This window comes from Hypanus sabinus, chromosome 29, assembly GCF_030144855.1.
Source record: "Hypanus sabinus isolate sHypSab1 chromosome 29, sHypSab1.hap1, whole genome shotgun sequence".
Taxonomy (NCBI): Eukaryota; Metazoa; Chordata; class Chondrichthyes; order Myliobatiformes; family Dasyatidae; genus Hypanus; species Hypanus sabinus.
In genome coordinates, this window is record NC_082734.1 from 7,105,588 (window position 1) to 7,128,099 (window position 22,512).

The 22,512-nt window shown below is 42.7% G+C and overlaps 1 protein-coding gene across 4 annotated transcripts in view; it reads right to left on the reverse strand.

Moving 5' to 3' along the window:
* Window positions 1-22,512, reverse strand: part of LOC132382932 (ankyrin repeat domain-containing protein 54-like) — a 36,387-nt gene that overhangs the window by 11,933 nt on the left and 1,942 nt on the right. For 3 of the 4 annotated variants that reach the window (XM_059953527.1, XM_059953528.1, XM_059953526.1), the window contains exons 2-8: window positions 14,848-14,895; window positions 13,802-13,900; window positions 11,425-11,496; window positions 8,831-8,878; window positions 7,727-7,851; window positions 4,651-4,758; window positions 1,346-1,416 (exon numbers count right to left, since the gene is read on the reverse strand). In XM_059953527.1, coding sequence (XP_059809510.1) covers window positions 1,346-1,416; window positions 4,651-4,758; window positions 7,727-7,851; window positions 8,831-8,878; window positions 11,425-11,496; window positions 13,802-13,900; window positions 14,848-14,895 — 571 coding nt within the window. Of the gene's footprint in view, window positions 1-706; window positions 1,417-4,650; window positions 4,759-7,726; window positions 7,852-8,830; window positions 8,879-11,424; window positions 11,497-13,801; window positions 13,901-14,847; window positions 14,896-22,512 lie in introns of those variants that run through there. The other variant, XM_059953529.1, reaches the window with a different exon arrangement.

The following is a 22,512-nucleotide window of genomic DNA, read 5'->3' on the forward strand; positions in this document are numbered from 1 at the left end:
TCAGTGAGGTTATGGAGAACTGCTCTTTAGAATAGAATCAGAATCTTATATACTGAACGCTGCAGGTAGTTCTAGTGTTCAACATCCCCTAACAATTGAGAAATCCCCAAATTCACTGGAATCTCCGGAATGGAATTCAGACACATAAGTAGGAGTTGGCATTCGCCTATTTTCCATTTAGCGACTGCGCCACAGATAACAAATACTGCTGCAGATGCTGTGGCTGCACATTAGAGTAGACTCAACAGATGGATGCCCTTCTAAATGGTGAGAGGAAGGAGCGGACTGAGAATACGTGTAGTGTTCGTCATCAAGGCCAGTTCAGCTGAGGGAAGTGTGGATGAACAAAGCTGTAACCTTGTTCTTCCCATTCAGTACCAAAGGAACAGTAATTTCACTTGGTGCCCACATTGATTTTGATTAAGTCCGTAAGACATAGGAGTTGAATTAGGCACAGATATGGTACTCAATACCACACCACCACTCAAGTCTCAATCTGTTCACACTATACTCCATGCTGTGTAGAGCTTTAGCTCTACTGTTTAAAGAAAAATTGCAAAATGAAATTTGAAGATTAAACAAATTACAGTTTCACCAAAACTTAAAAGTATCTTGAAGCAACACACAAAATGCTGGAGGAACTCAACAGGTCAGGCAGCGTCTATGGAAAAGAGTAAACAGTCATAATTTTGGATCAGGACCTTCATCAGGACACATGCTTGTGAATGTTTCTTGAATTTTATTTTACATGCTAAAACTCTGCATTGAAAACCCATTTATCATTACAATTTTACATTCTTTTATCACAGATAAAATTGGTAACTTCTCATGACACAAATCAGTAACACAGGCCCATTAAGATTAAATTCAAGGGATTCAGGAGTTCCCAAATTTTTTTATGCCATGGACCATTACCATTAAGCAAAGGGTCCGTGGACCCCAGGTTGGGAACCCCTGAAGGGATTGTCAGGTGTTAGTTAAACTATCAACATGTATAATTAAATAAAAATACTTGGAAAATGTTCCTTGTACTTCATCATAAATTACTGCATGGTGTTGCAGATGTCGTGTTGGCTGCCAGCTTTGTGCACACTTGTCCACATTGTTTTCAAAATCCAGCACAATTAACACATGGATTGTGAAACTCAAAAGCTTCGTTCCAAAATGTCAACATTTTTATTGCATTGAAAATGAGAATCCTGCAAAGTTCCTAAGACCAAGACCACAAGCAGACAGAGATGAAGAAGTCACATCATCACTTCCACAGGTCTCACAAGAGTCTTTGTTCTTCCTTTGGTTCCTGCCATATTTTAACAATGGCAGTGCTGGGAACGGAGTCAGTTACCTTTTGTCTAAGTTGTGTATCTGTAGGCTGAGGGTTGTGAAGCTCGAAAGGAGATCAGCCACTTCATCAACCTGTGGAGCAACAGGAAGGCAAGAGCAAGTTACAAACAAGGACTTGTGGCAAAACTCCCAAAAGCTGTTTACAGACATGAATGGATAGTTGAGCTTAAGTGCTCAATCTACCATAAGCTTTATTTGCCCGACTGCACAATACACACTCAAAACGTTGGAGGAACTCAGCAGATCAGGCAGTATCTATGGAGAGAGATAAAGAGTCAATGTTTTGGGCCAAGACGCGTAAAGGGGAAGAAGCCAGAATAAGATGATAGGAGAGGGTAGGTGGGTGGAGGAGAGGGCTGAAGAGAGGAGCTGGAAGATGATAGGTGGATGTTTCACACTGAGACACATCAGGGTCCCGATGAAGGGTCTTGGCCTGAAATGTAGACTTGGTTCCTCTCCACAGATGCTGCCTGACATGCTGAGTTCCTCCAGTATTTTGTGTGTGTTACCCTGGTTCTCTAGCATCTGCAGATATTTATTATTTGTCTATCTGCATAGCACTTACTCTGTAATTGCTGCACTACATTCTCACTGTTTTAACTACACCAATATATTCGTGCATTGAATACATTTACCAGTAAGGCACACAACCGAAACCTTTTCACTGCACACGTGACAATAATAAACCAAACCTATAAATGACTTGGATGAGGAAGGGGAAGGGTGGGACAGCAAGTCTGCAGATGACATTAATGTTGGTGCTGTTGTGGATCGTTAGAAAGTTGGTGTACTTTACAACGGGACACTGACAGTATGCAGAGCTGGGATGAGAAGTCATTGATGGAAAAGATTAAAAAAGTCAGCCCAACATTGTGATAATATTGAACTGCACATTAGTATCAGTAAAGCAGAGGCTAAGTGTGTAATCTGGGAAAAAGTCATCCAAATGTGGCAAGAAAGATTAGAGAGAGAGGGGAAAGGGAGGCATTTATATCAAATACAAAAGAGTGTTACAGGTGCTAGGGTAGTCAGTGGATACAGAAGAGAGGAAACTGTGTGAACGAGGTTAAGGCTGGGACACTGTGCACTGAACAAAACAGTGAAAATGATAGGGAAACACCAGACAGGACTGTGTGAGGAATGTCAGGAAGATTTGTAATTCTGATTTGCAGGAAGTATGGGATACAGAGAGAGATGATGAGAATTAATCTAAGGGAAATGGGGGGTGCAAGAATTCACATTAAAAGGGTTACTGGGAATGGGTGAGAGAGCACAGGTCAGGGTACTTTTAGCTTTCTTAAGGGACACAGGGGTTTTTTATAGGATTTGATGGATAAGCAGGAATAGGGTACTAGAATGGCCAAAGGAAGAAGGATAAAGTGTAGATTAGGGTATGTGTGTGTGTGGGAATGAGTGAAGGGATTTAGAATGTTAGTGTATCATTTGATCCACACTCCGGAACAGAAGGTGGTGGTAATGCACCATTAAGCTGGGTACCAAACACTTAAAAACAAGAAGAACATTGTGAATCGAAGTGCCTGTACTGTAATGCACCGTTCTACACTCAGTGGCCATTTTATTAGGTCCATCTGTACACCTGCTCATTAATGCACAATGCTCATTAATGCTCATTTATCAGCCAATCGTGTGGCAGCAACTCAATGCAGAAAAGCATGCAGACGTGGTCAAGAGGTTCAGTTGTCATCCAGACCAAACATCAGAATGGGGGTAAAATGCAATCTAAGCAACTTTGACTGTGGAATAATTGTTGGTGCCAGATGCAGTGGTCTGATCTCCTGGGATTTTCACATACAACCATACAGAGAATGCTGCAAAAAAAAATACATCCAGTGAGCAGCATTTCTGTGGGTAACAACACCTTGTTAATGAGAGAGTTCAGAGGAGAATGGCCAGACTGGTTCAAGCTGACAGGAAGGTGATCTTAACTCAAAATAACCACACGTTACAACAGTGGTGTGCAGAAGAGCATCTCTGAATGCAAAACATGTTGAACCTTGAAGTGGATGGGCTACAGCAGCAGAAGACACTCAGTGGCCACTTTATTAGGTACAAGGTGTAACTAGTAAAATAGCCACTGAGTGTATAGTTTTATAAAGCTCATCAACACCACTTAAGACCTGAAGTCACTGCCTCTAACCCTTGCTTTAGTGCAGGGATTGAAATGGACAGTTCCGAGATCTTCATTTGGTTCACTGAGCAGAAGTGCTGTCTGCATTGACGAAGTAATTCACCGCTTCAATCAGAACTTAATGCTGAATCTGCTGAGACACAAGGGACTGCAGATGCTATAATCTTCATTTTCACTGTATCATTCAATATGATTGTCGATACCTTCAAAGTCTTCATAGTTCCTAACTTGTTGATGTAGTGAAACTGTTTCATTTTCACCCTTGGCCATTTCTGGCATCTCCGCAACTGAATGTTTGAAACCGCAATGAGCAAAACAATTCTGAATTTCTCACCAACTATGTGACAAAAATCACTGCTTTTTGAACACCAACAACATGCAACTGACACCATTTAAAAACTTTGCTCTAAGCAAGTGGAAGCGTCTAACAGCCACACAAGTACATGCGACTGATGCTAGTTACAACCTGGTCAGCAAGCCTCCTGTCCCAATTAAGCGGCATAAATGAAAGGAATCCCAACAATTTTCTCAATACATTTTTGTTCTTTAAGAGTTGTCTCAAATAAGCAGCTATCCTGATTAACAAATGGCCCAATTAACTGGAATCCACAGTATTTAAAGCTAAGATTTTAGGTTTTTCATTAGTAAGGGTGCTAAAGGTTACAGGGAGAAGCAGGAGAATGGGACTGAAAGGGATAATAAATCAGCCATGATGGAATGCTGCAGCTGACACGAATGGCCTAATTCTGTTCCTATGTCCTATGGTCTAAAATGGCCAACACCAGAAATATAAATAAAAATCTTGGGAGAACTGCTCAGTCTGATTAGAAACATTGGGGTAGAACTGTCTTCATAGGAAATAGTGCTGGACGGTGCTACAGTCTTAGAGGAAGTCAAAAGACTGAGTGTTTGGGGCTAGCGGGGGAGAGTATAACCAGCAGCTGGTACCAGCAGAAGTGATCAAAGGCTTTCTCTCCCATAAAATCAAGAAGTGGTCACCTAACACCTTGAGCCTCCACTCATTAGCTTTTATTCTTATCCTTAGAATCAGGGCTATTAAAATCAGCGGCCAAGCACTTCAGTCACTGAGATTTGAGATTTTTCCCCTACTCAACCAACTATCCTTAACTGGAACCCCTTCCCCTGTTTTCACCTACCTCTTCCTTTGTGTTGGTCATCTGAAGTTTTGTACAAAGATCATCCAACTGCTCGGTTTCTTGACGGTTACCCAGTCGCTCCAAGTACTCACGCAGCATCTGAATGATCTGAAGAAGGGAAACAGCATAACCTGACAGGCTCCTAATGCAGTACCTGCAGTACTTGGGTGACAGCAAACATCCCCAAGGCGTTAAACTTCAGTTGTTATTGAAATTATTCCACCTAGTGCCAAACACAAGTTGTGCACAGTTTCACACCGTCAATATTAGGGTCCATCTGGGAAAATGGATTAGGGAGCAGCCATCATCTTACTGGACGGCAGAGCAGATGACCCACTTCTATGTTGTAAATGAGTCAGGCAATAATGAAAACGAGCCTGCAAGAAAGAGAGCCTGTCAAATTCCAGACCATGATGAGGGTGAGCTCAGACTGGAGGAGCCATACTTCATTCTATCTGGGTAGCCTCCAACCTAATGGCATGAACGTCGAATTCTCGAACTTCCAGGAATTTCTTCCCCCACTTTTTTCCTTTCCCCATTCTGGTTCCCCTCTTACCCCTTCTCCTCGCCTGCCTTTCTCCTTCCCTTTCTCCCATGGCCACAGTCCTCTTCAATCAGATTCCCCCCTTCTTCAGCCCTTATTTTTTTCCATCTATCTCCTCTTAGCTTCTTACTTCAACCACCCCCTACCCCCACTCACCCACCTTCCCCTTCACCTGGTCTCACCAATCACCTGCCAGCTGGTATCCCTTCCCCTCCCCCTGACCACTTTATTCTAGCTTCTGTCCCCTTTCTTTCCAGTCCTGATGAAGGGGGTCCGGCTAGAAACATCGACTGTTTATATCCCCACCACAGATGCTGCCCGACTTCCTGAGTTCCTCCAGCATTTTGTGTGTGTTTAGCAAATTGTGTTCTTTGGTTGTGTTCTGAACTCCTATTGGTAGAAGGGAGAAAAAGAAAAACACCATGTTCAGGAAGAATGAGAGTATTTCAGGGTTATGTCAACGACAGGTCCTGGGATCAAATGGAAGTCGGGAAGCCAAAATCCAACGGCCAAAGCCCTGGATGTGCGAGCCTGCCAAGGAAGTTGGTAGTCTGCAAGTCTGTTGAGTCTATGAGCTGCAGACACAGAACCTCCTGGGGTTGGATGACTGTCTATGTGCGTGAGTGGGTGGACAGGAAGGAGGAAAGGGGCTTGCTTTGCTCCTGTTCCTTTGGTTCTGCTGAACACTGTGGGCATGCTACATGTGGTGACGCTCGCAGGCTACCAGCACTTCCTTAGGTTCTGCTGGCTGTTAACTCAAATGACGTATTTCAATGTTCGAGTGGTAAATAAATTAATCAGATTCTGCCTTTCAGAGGCACAGGATTAAAGTTAGAGAGACAGAGATATAGAAGGGTTTTTAAAAAAAAGCAGACAGAACAAGGTGAGGAGGAGGTAAAGCAGGAGAGAAGACAAAGATGATGAGCAGATAGAACCAGCTGAGAGAGGCGATGAGCCCAGGTAAGAAGGGAGAGGTTGGGTTAGATGGACAAGATAATTAGTTGGTGACCCTGGGTAGATTGTTGAGAGTGTGGGAAAGCAACATGGGGGAGGGGAGTAGGTTACTGTTGGATCCAACTGTTTATTGTCATTTTCTTCGCAATCTGACAGTTATTTACCTGCTTGTATTTTAAGTAGTCTTTATATACATAACAGTTTAATGTGCCTCGAGTGGTTATACAGAGTATAATTCTGGAAAGTTCTGCATAAAGTGAATGTGCTGTTCCCATTGCTTAACCTTTTATTGCAGTATCGCCAAGTACTTTCCTTTTAGCTATTTGGATTCAGAACTGGCTTGCGCAAAGACAACGAGGGTAATGGTTGAAGGGACTCTTTTGAACTGGAGATCAGTAGTTAGTGGTTCTGCAGGGATCCGTCCTGTGACCCCTGCTGTTCATATAAACGACCTGGATGAAAAATGTAGGTGGGTAAACTTGCAGATGATACCAAGATTGGTGGAGTTATGGATAGTGTGAAGAATACAGCGCAATATAGATCAGTTGCAGATATGAGCTGAGGAATGGCAGATGGAGTTTAACCCAGATAAATGTGACACGTTGCAATTCGGTAAGCCAAATGCAAGGAGGCGGTATTCTGTTATGGGCAAGATCCTCAAGAGTGCTACTGAACAGGGAGATCTTGGGATCCAAGTTCATCACTCCTTCAAAGTGGCCACAGAAGTTGATAAGGTAGTTAAGTTCCCTTAGGGAATGCTTGCTTTTATTAGTCAAGACAATGAGTTCAAAAGTCAGGAGGTTATGTTGCAAGTTAATAAAACTCTGGTATGGTGTTGGGGCAAAGAGGTTTTAAAGGATAGACATGTGATACAAGAAAGATGGTGAGATACAGTAGGAGGGATTAGTGTATGGGTGCTTTTGATTTGTTTTTTTAGCTCGTTTGGCACAACAGTGTGGGCCAAGTGCCCTGTTCCTGTGCTGTACTCTTCTATGTTCTAAGTTCAATCTACAGATTAGAATGGAATTTTCCTTATCTCTATAGATATAAAATAGATGTTTCATGTTATATTCTTATTTCGAATTTTAGCTTTCTCTGTCATTGTCTGTTAAACTTTCCTCTGTTAAAACAACTCTTAATAAAACAATTGTGAAGCAACAGATTTTGTGCCTTGTTTCTGACTTCTAAAAGAACTTTGGATTTAAACACACAAACTGAAAAATTCAATGTTCGTGCCACTGGACTGCAGTCTATAAAAGCCAAATGAGATACTGTTCTTAAAGAGATTAGCTAGCGATTACTTGAGACAGAAAGATACAGTAAATTGTAATTAGTACAAGGGGAGAGGTTCTGTGCAGGATGTAAAGATAACAGGAGCTTGGGAAGAGACCAAAGCATTGCAATACAAAATAATAACAGGGATTAGGATTACACTCTACAGGAGGTTCATTTCTCTGCTGAGTTTCTTTTCGCTGACTTCATCTGCATCACCATGGGAGTTCAACTAGTTTCAAAATGCAATCAAGAGTTTTAAGCAGAGAGACAGGTCAGTTGCTGGAAAAAAAACCTTTCTCTTACCTGCTTCACCTCAGCCCGAAGTGCCTCTAAACTGTGTGAATGTCCATCCTGCAAGATGTTCAGTTTAGATCGAGCAAGGTGGAGCGGCGTTCTTCCTGCTCGGTCAAGGGCATCCACTCGAGCACCTGAGGGCAACAAAGGAGGTTTCCCGTCAGCCTCTTACTGCCAGTCACCAGAGGCCACGAGTTTCCAGCTGGCCCAGTCTGAACTGCTGCTTTGGTACGAAACTGAATCACCTCTACCTGTTGCAGCACCACTCAAAGCCAGTGAACTGAACGAGCACATGAAAGGGGAGGTTACTCCATCACTGGTCACCAATAACTTAAATGAAACCAAATATACAGGGGGAGAGGATAATGTAGTCAAAGGTCTCAAATGCATTTCAGGTGACAAAATCGTTTGTGGTTAAAGAACTTAGTACTCCTGCTGAAGGGTCTCAGCCCAAAATGGCAACTGTGCACTTTTCCATAGATGCTGAGTTCCTCCAGCACTTTATTTGTGATGCTCAGGATTTCCAGCATCTGCAGAATCTTTTGTATTTACCTTAAGGACAACGTGGTCCCAGTTCCCCTGCAGAGATAGTTTTACACAAGAAACTATTTCATTTCAAGCGGCCCTGTTGGAATTTTAAGAGCAGTTATGACTGGATGCAACTGATTGAATTTTCCCCAAATAAGATTCGGAAGTGATTGATGATGTGTTTCACTCATGGAGAATAAAAATAATAATTATAAATTGCAAAGCAAAAACAGTATTTGGTGTGACTGATTTTCAAGCCAAACCAGTAAATCTACTATTCCCCCAATCCAAGGACTCATACTTCCATTTCAATTGTTCTCACCACAAAGAAACTTCAACTTTATTAACCCAATTTTGACCTATATCAATCAGAAAATCAAAGCACAAAAGTCATCACAGTCGTAGTCTAGGCTACTCCACTTTGTCCTAGGACTGATAGTAGGCAGATTATATATACTTATACAAGGGTAGATTGCAATTTGTAAGGATGTATGAAAAACAGAACCACGTTATTATAAGAAGTCCCTTATAAATGCTAACTATTAGTAACTATATATACATTTAAAATTAGTAGCAATTACATACCTCCTCTTAACAGTGTAGTGATCACTGGTACGTGGTTTGTACAGGCAGCTATGAAGAATAGAATCAAATGTTAGATAATATTTTACATTGTAAAGCATGGAGGTACAAAGGCATTGGAGGAACACAGAAAACACTGGAGGAACTCAGCAGGTCAGGCAGAATCTACGGAGGGGAATAAACAGTCAACGTCTCAGACTGCGACCCTTCATGAGTACTGAAAAGGAGTGGGGCAAAAGCCAGAATAAGAAGATGGAGGAGGGAAGAGAAAGAGTACAAGCTGGCAGGTGATAGCTCAGGGGGAAGGTGAGTGGCTGATAGGAGGGAGGAAGGAGTAAAAAAACTGGGAGGCGATAGGCAAGGGAGAAGATGAGTGGCTGGGGATAGGGGAGGAGGAGGAAAAAGCTGGGAGGTGATAGCTGCAATTGGTAAAGGGCTGTAGAAGGCAGAATCTGATAGGAGAGGGCAGTAGACCAGGGAAGGAGGAGGGGAACCAGAGGAAGGTGATGGGCAGATGAGAATTGAAGGGGTGAGAGGGCAATCAGATGCAATATCAGGTGTTAATCCTCCAACATGTGTTTGGCCTCATCATGGCAGTAAAGAAGAACAAGTAAAAGAAACTTCCTAAGCTACAATAACGATAATTAGCATTGAGTTACCTATCAGAGATAGTTCTATCCACATCCCACCCTCTATGGATTTCAATGTTAAACTGTTTTCCCTCTCTCTTCCAGTTTTGATAAAAATCATAATTGTATCGCACAGCAACAGACCCTTTGGCCTAATGCCTTTGACATTAAGTAGGTTCCTCATTTTACAGATTCTGAATGTTTCCAGCATGGGACAATTGCAATTTTTTTGTGTGTGCATTTATTGCTTTTATTAACTCGATTAGACAATGTATCCAGGACAGCTTTAAGGAGCAATACCACTAAAAAACAGTGTCTGTCATTAAGGAGACCCATCACCCAGGTCAACCCTTGTTCTCATTGCTACCATAAGGCATAAGGCTGATGGCACACACTCAACGATTCAGGAACAGCTTTTTCCTCTCCACCTTCCGATTTCTGAATGGGCATTTATTGTGATACAGTGTGAAATAGGCTTTTTTGGCCCTTTAAGCCATGCTGCCTGGCAATCCCCAAATTTTTTAATCCTAGCCTAATAACAGGACATTTTATAATGAGCAATTAACCTACCAACCATAAAATATGAGGCCATTTGGCCCATTGAGTCTGCTTCGCCATTCAATCATGGCTGATCCAAATCTTCCAGTCCCCTATCTTCTTCGCATACGCTTTGACACCCTTGCTAATCAAGAACCTATCTATCTCTGCCTTAAATGCACCCAATGACTTGGCCTCCACAGCTGCTCGTGGCAACAAATTCCACAGATTTACCACACTCTGACTAAAGTAATTTCTCCACATCTCTGTTCTAAAAGGATGTCCTTCAATCCTGAAGTCATTCCCTCTTGCCCTAGACTTCACTACCACGGGAAATAGCTTTGCAAAATCTAATCTGTTCAGGCCTTTTAACATTCATAATATTTCTATGAGAGTCCCCTCATTCTCCTGAACTCCAGGGAGTACAGCCCAAAAGCTGCCAGACGTTCATCATACAGTAACCCTTTCTTTCCTGTATACCAATATGCCGTTGGGACTGTGGGAGGAAAATGGAGCACCCAGAGGAAACCCACTCTCTCACGGGGAGAGCGTACAAACTCCTTACAGGCAGTGGTGGGAATTGAATCCGGGTCGCTGGTACTATAAAGCATTGTGCTAACCACTACGCTACCAGCCACCCAATGAACCCTTGAGTACTGTCTCACTACTTTTTAAATTTATTTTTTAATACTACTTATCTAACAATTTAATATATATTTACTATTGCAATTCAGTTTTTTTCCCCTCTCTTATCATGTATTGCATTGTACTGCTGCCTCAAAGACAACAAATTTCACGACACATACCAGTGACAGTAAACCGGATTCTGTTGAGTTTGTGGCTCAGAACCAAACTATACTGTTTTACCCATTAGAAAGCTGAATGTACCGCTGACAGAACTGGCTGGCACTTGTCTGTTTTTTGCTGCTCTGGGAAGGCGTTGCTCAGGATAAAAATGTTCTTCTGTAAAATTTGATCTTTTGTGCAGGTTGGGGTCAATGTCAACTGACACATTTCAAGTACATTTGCAAGCATTAACGGTTAGCACAACGCTTTAAAGTGTCAGAGGCTTGAGTTCAATTCCCTCCACTCCCTGTAAGGAGGTTGCATGTTCTCCCTGTGACAGTGTGTGTTTCCTCCTATGTTCCGTCCAGAGATGTACTGGTTGATAGGTTAGTTAGTTGTTGCAAATTGTTTTGTGATTGTTAATTCAGGGGTTCCTGGGCAGTATGGTTCGAAAGGCCAGAAGGGACTATTCTGCACTGTACCTCAATAAATAAATAAAACAACAAAGGAAATCAATGCAAAAATAGTGAAACATGGCTTTAAATGCAGAAATAATTTTCAATATTCAATCCTTGTTCTGCAGTTTTATTTCCCTGACGACCTGAGTTCATTAACTAGTAGCAGGATTTCTCATCTCTCTCATACCTAGATGCAATGGTGTGTTTCCCAATCCATCCTTCTGGTTGGGGTCTGCTCCGTGATCCAGCAACAACTGTACTAAAGCGCAAAGAGGAAACAAGGTTAGAGGACAGCTGATGTACTGTGTTTTATCCAAAAAAAATCAGCAAAGTCAAGAAGAGGGATTGATTTATGTGGTATTATGTGGTGTGACTTTTCTGCTATTTGCGGCCAAAATTTAGCATCAGAAGTTTGCAAAGGAACATCGAAACAAGCCTCATGCATTTTGGAAACTGGTCCTGTGGACTGATGAAGTTAAAATAGAACTTTTTGGCCACAATGAGCAAAGGGACATTTGGAGAAAAAAAGGGTGCAGAATTTCATGAAAAGTACACCTCTCCAACTGTTAAGCACGGAGGTGGATCGATCATGCTTTGGGCTTGTGTTGCAGCCAATGGCACGGGGAACATTTCACTGGTAGAGGAAAGAATGAATTCAATTAAATACCAGCAAATTCTCGAAGCAAACGTCACACCGTCTGTAAACAAAAGCTGAAGATGAAAAGAGGATGGCTTCTACAACAGGACAATGATCCTAAACACACCTCAAAATCCACAATGTACTACCTCAAGAGGCGCAAGCTGGAGGTCTTGCCATGGCCCTCAGAGTCCCCCGCCTAAACATCATCGAAAATCTGTGGATAGACCTCAGAAGTCCAGTGCATGCAAGATGGCCCAAGAATCTCACAGAACTAGAAGCCTTTTGCAAGGAAGAATGGGCGAAAATCCCCCAAACAAGAATTGAAAGACTCTTAGCTGGATACAGAAAGCACTTACAAGCTGTGATAGTTGCCAAAGGGGGTGTTACTAAGTACTGACCATGCAGGGTGCCCAATGTTTTGCTTCGGGCCCTTTTCCTTTTTTGTTATTTTGAAACTGTAAGATGGAAATAAAAAAGTAATCTTGCATAAAATATTAAAGAAATGTGTCATCTTTAACTTTATGCCTTTTGGAAATCAGGTCATTTTTTACTCGCTTTGCTATTCACAGTAATAGAAATTTTGACCAGGGGTGCCCAAACTTTTGCATGCTACTGAATCAGCTGCTCTCCATGTAAAATCAAAACTCCCTTTCAATCTTCTTTAAAGCTCCTTTAATCTATATCCTCTTCATTGTGTAAAGGGGATTTCTTCTTTTTCTTTATTACTGTGTATGTAATCAAAATGGCTTCTTTGTTTTGTTAAATGTAGGAATGCTTCTTTGTTGAGAGAGTGTGCTGGAAGCTTGTTTGGGTTAAAATTTACTGATAACGAGAATTGTATTCCTTTGTAAACCAATTGGGATTAATGTTGCTCTTTCTTCTGAGTCTGTAAACTATTGTTGGCAGGCTTTTGGGGAGATCAGCGCGAGGGGTTGAGAGAGAGAGGACGCGATGCTGTAAACTGGGCGAGGAACAGACCCCAAGCAGGGGTCCAAGGCCAGGAGATACCTCAAGGAGAGGAGATGAAGCTAGATGTGCTTGGTTGACCATTTCGGATGGTCCTAAGCTGCGAGTTGAGGAGTTCGGAGGGGATCGAATGGTGGCCAGAAGACTTCAGTAATTGAGCTCCAACGGTTGTGCACGAAGTGGTTTGGACTTTGATAAGTTTGGCGCCTTTTTTTTCCCTTCATATATACTGTATCATTATTAATCACTTAGTTATAGTAACCTTTATAAATTGTACTCATTTAATCGCATATGGTGTACTGTCTGTTTTTGGGCGAGGCGGGGACATCACACAGCATCCACAACAGCTGATTACCCAGTTTGGCAGGGCCGAAGGCTGCTCCCCCTAGACGAGAACGAGCTGAGCGAGCCTGAGGCGACCCAGGGGGTTACAATTGTGATATCCCACCGTACACAATCTTTATATCTCAATCCGGTTACACCCCACCAACCCCCACAGCCACCTGCTTGGGGTCCGTTCCTCGCCCAGTTTACAGCATCGCGTCCTCTCTCTCTCAACCCCTCGCGCTGATCTCCCCAAAAGCCTGCCAACAATAGTTTACAGACTCAGAAGAAAGAGCAACATTAATCCCAATTGGTTTACAAAGGAATACAATTCTCGTTATCAGTAAATTTTAACCCAAACAAGCCACCTATACCTACCAAACTTCTCCCCACAGCTAAACCTCTCCCCCCCCCCCCCCCCCAATCCATGTAACATCCTGGCAAACATCCTTGAATTTTCTTCAGTGCAATTACATCCCTCCTACTGCATGTTGAACAGAACTGCAAGCAATACTCCATAAGACCATAAGATATATGAGCAGAATTAGGCCATTCAGCCCATTAAGTCTGCTCCACTTATTGTGGCTGATTTATTATCCCTCTATACCCCAAAATTTGCTCCAGCTCCACTCACCAATTGAGCTATTTCCATTACAAGAGGCAAAATGAAGGGCAGTCCTGCCTTTGTCATCAGCTACACATGGATCAGCACCACCTTCGAGTAACTGGCTCACTAAACAGAACAGAAAAGGTATGATTAAAAAATAAGTTAAGTGACAAGCATTCAGCAGTCATTTCTGACTCAATTTTCACCATCTCAATCAATTCAGGTTAAAACAGGTCATTGAGCACTCGAATCAAGAATTATTGTGTGTAGAGAAAATAGGGAGTCAGTGTTGAAGCAGAGTCAAGGCAGGGTTGTGGCCTCCACGAGAGCGAGGGAAGTACCAATGTCTGATTGACTTAAATGCCAGGCCGAACTGGAAAGGTCAGGTACAGGTTGGATCGTGGCGGCAGGATCAGGCCCCAGAGTGGTTTGAAAGAACCAGAGTTTGGTTGAAAGAAGTTTGGACGATTTAAGCACCGGGCCGGATTGAAAAGGTCGAGGTGTTGGACCACAGGAGAGGCGAGGACCGGTTCTGCTTGCTGCACCGCACTGAACTGAAGCTGAGGCCTGTTCTAGCTGCAGTGATGCCTGGCTTTGTGTCTTTCATAAAACTTCAATTCTGAAGCTACAGTATATGCTTACTTTTATTGTTTGCACAACTTGTTTATTCTCTCTTTGCACATTGACTGACAGTCATTTTTTTTTTAAAAAGGGGCTCTTTTGAGGTTTCTTTGAGCAGAGGCTACAAATGGGAGGAGAAAGCTACAGAATGCAGATACCAGAAGTCAGCAAGGAGCTGGTTTCTCGAGGACTGTCGTCATTTCAGTCAGGGCATCACAATTTAGAGACAATTCACTGGCCAGGTGTGTAGTGACAACTGCACAAGACATCAAGGCTAGAGGACCCGTGTTCAAATCCGGACGCCTCCTTGCACGTTTTCCATCTGTGCTGGGTTGAGCGTCGAGCCTCATAAAAGACAAACAAACCCTAAAGAAAAGACAAGGTTGCTACCCAATGCGCCTCAAGGCATGGAAAGGAACAACTGTGCAAACGCAAAGGTAATTCAAACATACCAGTCTCAACCTCGTTTGCATTTGCTGCTTCTCGTAATCGTTTCTGTGCTGCAAAGTAAACAGAATCATTTGTAAAACTCACAGATCAAGCTGAATAGATCAAATAGGCAAAAGTTCAAATTAGTATCAGAATACTCGAATAATCAGATTGCTCCCGTGTATTTTTTGTTAATGACATTTAAAATTCGATCTAGTTGTTCCAAATGCAACGGACTCTTACATCTATCTGCTTCTGGTAAACTTATTAAGCATTTCAGTCATTTCCTCTGGAGTGGATAGCTTCATTCACCACTGCCCCCGACTGATTCTATGACCTGCACACCTAATGCCTCTTTACAACTCATGCTCTCGGTAATATTTCTATATGCATAGTTTGTCTTCTTTTGCAGACATACTTTTTCAGGCTTTGTCTGTTTATGTAGCATTTTTCCATAAAATTCTACTTCCTTTTTCCTGTAAATAAATGTTTGGCACGGACTAGAAGGGCCGAGATGGCCTGTTTCCATGCTGTAACTATTATATGTTATATGGTTAAATGCCTGCAACAGAACGAATCTCAAGGAAACGTTTACTTTTATAGAAAATTCACTTTGAACCGTACATTGCAGGTTGACAACATAAGTCTGTGTGTGGAATTCATCTTTAAAACCATTGATTTTGACTTTTGCTTTCTAGACATACACTATCCAAAGTCACAAATATTCATACATCGGAGAAAGTAATTGCTTTTTTTTTGAGGTGGATCTAAGTGTCTCAAGGAAATTGCCATCATTTCATCTATTTTATAAAACTACTGTCAGTATGAGAAGTCAAGGACAATAATGAGATTTATAGTGCAGCACATTCCCATAGTTATGACAGACATCGAAAGTGAATGTTCTACCTGTTCGGGAAATAACAGGCCTGCACTAACTAACAAATCATACCATTAGAAAACACTTTTGGTAAAATTGTAGCTAACCTACTGACATTTGCTGTATGGCACTATGTGAATACAAGTGCAATTGCAAAACAAAGAAAGCACGATATTGCCTCTACTTCCTTAGGTGTTTGTGGAGATTTGCCATGACATCTAAAACTTTGACAAACTTCAATAATGTGTAGTGGAGAGCATCACGGCCTGGAATAGAAACACCAATGCCTTTGAACAGAAAATCCTACAAAAGGTAGGATTCACCCCAGTATATCACGGGTAAAGCCCTCTTGACCATTGAGCACATCTACATGAAACATTGTTGTAGGAAAACAGCATCCATAATCAGAAATCCCCACCACCCAGGCCGTGGTCCCTTCTCGCTATTCCAATCAGATAAAAGGTACAAAAGCATCAGGACTCATACCACCATTTACTACCCCTCAACCATCAGGCTCTTGATCAAAGGGGATGACTACACTCACTTGCCCATCCATTGTGATGTTCCCACAACCAATTATCTCACCTTAAGGACTCTTCATCTTTTCTCGTGTTCTTGTAATTTATTCATATTTGTATTTGCACAGTTTCTTGTCTTCTGCACTCTGGTTGATGTCATTGTTCCTGTTATAGTTACTATTCTGTAGATCTGTTAAGTATGCCTGCAGGAAATTGAATCTCAGGATTGTATGAAGTACATATATGTACTCTGATAATAACATTTACTTTAAACGTTAACGTTGGGGATCACTAGCTCCAAACCAAAACTGGCCAGTTGAATTTCAGTGAGGTATCTGCTCAATGATTACATTACCACCTGAGAAGTCACTGTGTTAGTCTAAACTACATTTCTGAAAGTACTTGATAAGTCAAGGATCAACTTTATTGGCCTTATACATTTACAGTACTGTGCAAAATTCTTAGGGGGGGTGTGTGTGTGTGTGTGTGTGTGTGTGTGCGTGTGTGTGCGTGTGTGTGCGTGTGTGTGCGCGTGTGTGTGCGCGTGTGTATGTGTGTGTGTGTGTGTGTGTGTGTGTGTGTGTGTGTGTGTGTGTGTGTGTGTGTGTGTGTGTGTGTGTGCGTGCGTGCGCCTAAGACTTTTGTGCAGTAGAGTAGTAATTTTATATACTGCACTGTCTATTGCAGATGGTCTAACACTTCTGAAGAATCAGAATACCATTCTGCTGAGGTGAGCTGAGCATTTTAATACCCTGCTTAATCAGGACTGTGACGCAGATCCCACCATCCTGGACGAACTGCCTAAACTTCCTCCTATCCATGACCTCAGTCTACCACCAACCTTCCAGGAGGTTCTATCAGCTATCCATTCCTTAAGAACAACAAGTTCCCTGGCACTGACAATATCCTCGCTGAGTTACTGAAGAACAGACGGTACATGTGTATGCGCACCCTCTACCAGTACATCACCAAGGCCTGGACTAACGAGAACATCCTACAGCAATGAAGAAATGTAAACATCGTTGTCATTTACAAGAACAAGGGTGACAAGGCCATCTGCAGCAATAGTAGGGGCATATCACTTCTTTCTGTTGCTGGAAAGGTCCTGGCTAGGGTGAAGCTTCAGAGACTCGTCAGCAACATCATCGAGTCACTGCTGCCTGAATCGCAGTGTGGATTTAGGAAGAACAGGAGCACGATCAACATGATCTTCACAGCCCAGCAGCTTCAGGAAAAGTCCCGGGAGCAACATCAGGACCTGTTTATGGCCTTTGGTCACCTCTCCAAAGCATTCGACACTGTGCAAAGAGAGCTCTTATGGGATGTCCTCCTCAGGTTTGACTGTCCCAATAAATCTGTTAACATCCTCTGCCAGTTCCACGATAGAATGACTGCTCAGGTGACCATAGGAGGACAAGAGTCTGAGCCCTTCCTTGTACGCACAGGGATGAGGCAGGGGTGTGTGCTAGCACCAGTACTCTTTAACATCTTCCTCTGTGTGTTACCAAGCTTCTCCACAATGAGATTGAGGACAGCAGTGGTATGGCAGTGGACGTCAGATTAGATGGCAACCTCTTTGACATCAGGAGGCTCCACACAACCACTCAACTCTGTAGAGAACAGGTCCTGGAGCCGCAGTATGCGGACTGTGCTCTTGTGGCCTATGCTCCAGAGGATCTTCAGACTGTCCTTTCTGTGGCGGTGAGAGCGTACAGCAGGATGGGGCTGACTGTCAATACCACCAAGACAGAAGTGGCTTGCCAGTGGAGTACCAGTGTCCCACCTACCCTACCTACTTCACTGTTGGTGATGAAAAGCTGTCAGTACTGCCATCTTTCAAATAGCTGGGGGGCATTCTCTCTAAGGATATTGACAACGACATCCAGAGCCGCATTAAACAGGCATCAGCACCCTTTGGGAGACTTCAGCATACAGTCTTTCAGAACAGGAGGCTTCATTCCTCCACAAAGGTTGTTGTATACCAAGTGATCTGTGTCACCACCCTCCTTTATAGCTGTGAAGCTTGGGTAACCTACAGCTGTCACAACAAGTCCTTGGAGCACTTCCACATAAGCTGCCTTCAGCGCATCCTGGGAATTACCTGACGTGAGTGGGTGCCTCACACTGAAATACTTGTAAAGTATTTACAAGTAAACTGCAGAAGTATTGAGGCCAGGATCACCCAGAGTCACCTTCAGTGGCAGGGGCACGGGATAAGGATGCCCCCATGTTGACGGTCCATGCTCAGCTGGAGGACTGAAGAAGCGCCGTAAGGATTAGATGAAGAATGCTTTAAGGAAGTGCAAGATCAGGCCTGAGGACCTGGAGGATGTTGCTGCTGACCGTACCACTTGGCGACAGCTGTGTAGGGATGGGGTTCGTATTCTGGAGATGGAAAGAACTACCAGAAGACAGCAGAAGAGAGCCAAAAGAAATGCAGTCTTGGTGGCCACCCCTACTACATATACATTTCCCACCTGCAATAGAGCTTGTGGGTCCAGGATAGGACTGCATAGTCATCAAAGATCTCACTGTTAAAGGAGTGGACGTCATCATCGGATTTCGATAGACAACCAAAGAAGAGGAGCATTTGTAGGGCTGTTAGACACACCATGCTTAGAGCAAACAGTTGCGTGTGTTTGTGTTCAAAAAGCAGTGATAAATAAGTAAGCAGTAAGACAATTCAGAAGTATTTTGCTCATTGCGGTCTCAAGCAATCAGGCTTGGAGTTGCTAGAAAAGGCCGGGAGTGAAAATGAAATGACTTCACTACTTCAACAAGTTAGGAACAATGAAGAACTTGATGGTATCAACAATCATCTTGAATGTTACAATAACAGTGAAGATTTGAAGGCAGTCCATTATCTGTAATAGGTATCTGTGCTGATTTTGATCATTTACACAATCAATGAAATGAACATGACACTGGATGAATTCCTCTGCTGATAATTATTAAGAACTAATATAGTTTTATAGTACTCCAGTGTTTTAATTTGTTCTGTATTTCATTTAAGTACATAATTTGTTACTCAGTTAAACAGTTTGTCTTTTTTAATGTTCCTTTTAAACTACCTCTATGAAATTTCCATTAATTAGGGCATCCAAGTTATTGGGCTACTGATCCCAATATGTACCAATTAACTGGAATCCACTATATTAGGAACATGCAACAAATAATAAGTCTTGTGACTGACAACAGTTTTTGGTTAAACTGTGAACTACTTTCTTTTAAGACCCTTCTAGTATCGTCAGCTCCAAGAAGGCTGATATAAAAACAGAAAATACTGGAAATGATCTGCAGCTCACACTGAAGAGAGGAACAAAGATAGTGTTTCAGGTCAACAGCCAATCATCATGCCTTCTGACAAATCTTTTTCCTTCTGGCATCCCCATTCAGAAGTTTAACCAGGGCTCAGCTGCCCTTGTCAAGAGATGCAGAACACAGGTCCCATGTAACTTTTTTTTATATAGCGTCGTGGTTTCTTGTGCCCCACAAACGACCAGGAGACGCAGAAGATTCTTCAAGAAGTATTAAACTTTAATTTGCAAATCAAAGCTGAGACAGTCAGTGAGCTAGTCGCTGATTGCCCACCGATCCTTGGACATAGCATGTTTTATAGCAATCTCCTGTTTTAGTTGCATTAGCATATCCAATCGGTCTATAGTTGCCCATTTAGAAGGCCCATTTAAACATCTAGTGATCGATCACGTAGACATGATAAAGACAGTGAGAGGGAAAAGATACATGCTGGTAGTAATTGATCGATTTAGCAGATGGGTGGAGGCGGTACCTTCAAGAGATCAAGGGGCAAAGACGGTAAAATTTCTGACAAATGAAGTGATCCCAAGGTTTGGAATACCTACAGAAGTTAGCTCAGACAATGGTTCAGCTTTTATCCAGAAAGTGGTCAAAGTAGTACTACAGGCACCGAGGATAAAGCAAAGATTTAGATGTGTGTACCACCCTCAGTCGCAGGGCATGGTAGAGAGAATTAATGGAACCCTGAAAGCCAAACTAAACAAAATCTGTGCAGACACTAAACTTAATTGGGTCGATGCTTTACCGTTAGCATTGATGAGTTACCGCATGCAAACTAATCGAATGACATGCCTGACACCGAATGAGATTGCTGCAGGCTGGGAAGCTATCATACCTGTTATAGGGGTAAGCAAAAATGTTGAATGGATAAACTATATATACTACAATCAGCAGAGATTCATCAACTACACCGAAGATGCACTGGAGGCCTTTGGGCAACAGCTGGATGCAACTAACAGGATGGTGTGGCAAAAGACAGGTACTCGATTGGCTTTTGGCAGAAGAAGGGTGTGTGTGTGTAATGTGTGTGAGAACAATGCTGCACTTTCATACCGAACAATACTAGCCCAGAAGGGTCTTTCACCAGAGCAATGAATAAATTAAAGAATCTGCGGACGGAGGTCAAACAGAATGCAGGATTTGAACATCAGTTCTTTGATTGGTTAGAAAGTAGACTCGGAGGATGGGGAGCATGGCTGACTAAAATAGCAATAACTGTCAGTATTATATTGTTGAGCTGTGCGCTTGTGCTGTGCTGTTTTCTTCCTTTCTCAAATCTCTTGTAGTGCGTGCTGCAACCAAACAATTTCCAATGCTCATGGCAATTAGTGGAGAAAGAAACACCGAAAATGTATCGTTACAGCCTACAACACCTGCAGGATAAACAAGAGCAAAACGACAGTGTAGGAGTAAATTGTAAGGGCTTCTGAGTCTTTTTCCCTGTCTCAGGAACAGAGGGACAGGTTTTTGGCTCAGCGGCCCAGGGTAACAGGGAGAGAATACTTTGAGGTCTTGGCGCAGAAAATTATAGTTTAACCTGAGATTTGGGAATAAGTGCTTGAGTTTACTGGGGCTTTTGTGCGCAGACTCCTAGTCTTTTTTCTCTGTGTGAAACCCTCTGGGTCTCAAAGGGGGGGATATATTGGAGTATAAAAGTTGCAACTTGCTATTTGCTAGAGAATGAAATCTTAGGAATGTAGAAGACAATGGTGTGTTAATGAGAGGTAGCTAAGAGATGTAGATTAGAACATGATTAAGTCAATGGGTAGAAACAATAGTGGCGGATGTACATGTGATACGCAACTATAGACCGGTTGCATATGCTAATGCAACGATACCAGGAGATTGCTATAAAACATGCTATGTCCAAGGATCGGTGGGCAATCAGTGACTAGCTCAATGACTGTCTCAGCTTTGATTTGCAAATTAAAGTTTAACCCTTCTTGAAGAATCTTCTGCGTCTCCTAGTCATTTGTGGGGCACAAGAAACCACGACATGTACAGGTTAGAGTTAGTAAAATTGTTGACATGCATGTCAGCACTGGAAGCGTGGCAACACTTCCAGACTGCCTTAGCATAATCGTCCAACTGTATTGGTTGCTGCCGCATAATAATACATTTCTGCGTATCTTTCAAAGAATGTAATAATTTTTTTTAAAAGCTAATCTTTAAAACACAAGACTTTTTTTGCACATCCTATCAGCTCATAACATTAAACATTCAATCCAAAAGCCATCAGCGTCTCAGTACAGGGCCTCCCTGGGTTACAAACACCTGATTTTACGAGCATCCCGTACATACGAACGAGCGTTTGGGGGACTGGCATGTTGAATGAAGGTGGATTTGCTGGCTGCTGTGGAATTTCAGGCTACTTCTGCCAGGTGGGAAATGGGGCATTTCCACATACTTTCTCTCCCCATCAACTCCAAGCTGCGACCATCGAACTGGGAGCGCTGAGTAGTCACTGAGGCAGTAACGTCAGTTGGCAGAGCTCTTCCCTCCCCTCCCTGCCTGATTGCTTGCCTGTCACAGCTGTTCTACCACACATTATCTTTTTGTTCATTTCCAACGTACAAAGCAGTTCCCTGTCACAACGTGGGGACTGTCCATGGTGCACAGAAGCCCCAATTGCTGTTGTGTGGAGTATTTTTTTTGCCTGGGATAGGCTATTCAGGTCCATAATGAGATCCCTTCACTGGGAATGCAGTGGACCCTCTATTGATCCATTCATTCACAACAATTCCTGGATGCAAAAGGATGTGGGGAACTTTCCTGCAGGAATCAAACCCACTAACCACCTCACTCAATTAGGAATTGCTGCCACTGAGCACAGATACAAAAAGATTCTGCAAATGCTGGAAATCTTGAGCAACGCACATCAAGCGCTGGAGGAAATCAAAGCAGGCAGCATTTATGGTGGGGAATAAACAGCTGATATTTCAGACCCAAAACATCGACTGCCTATTCCCCACCAC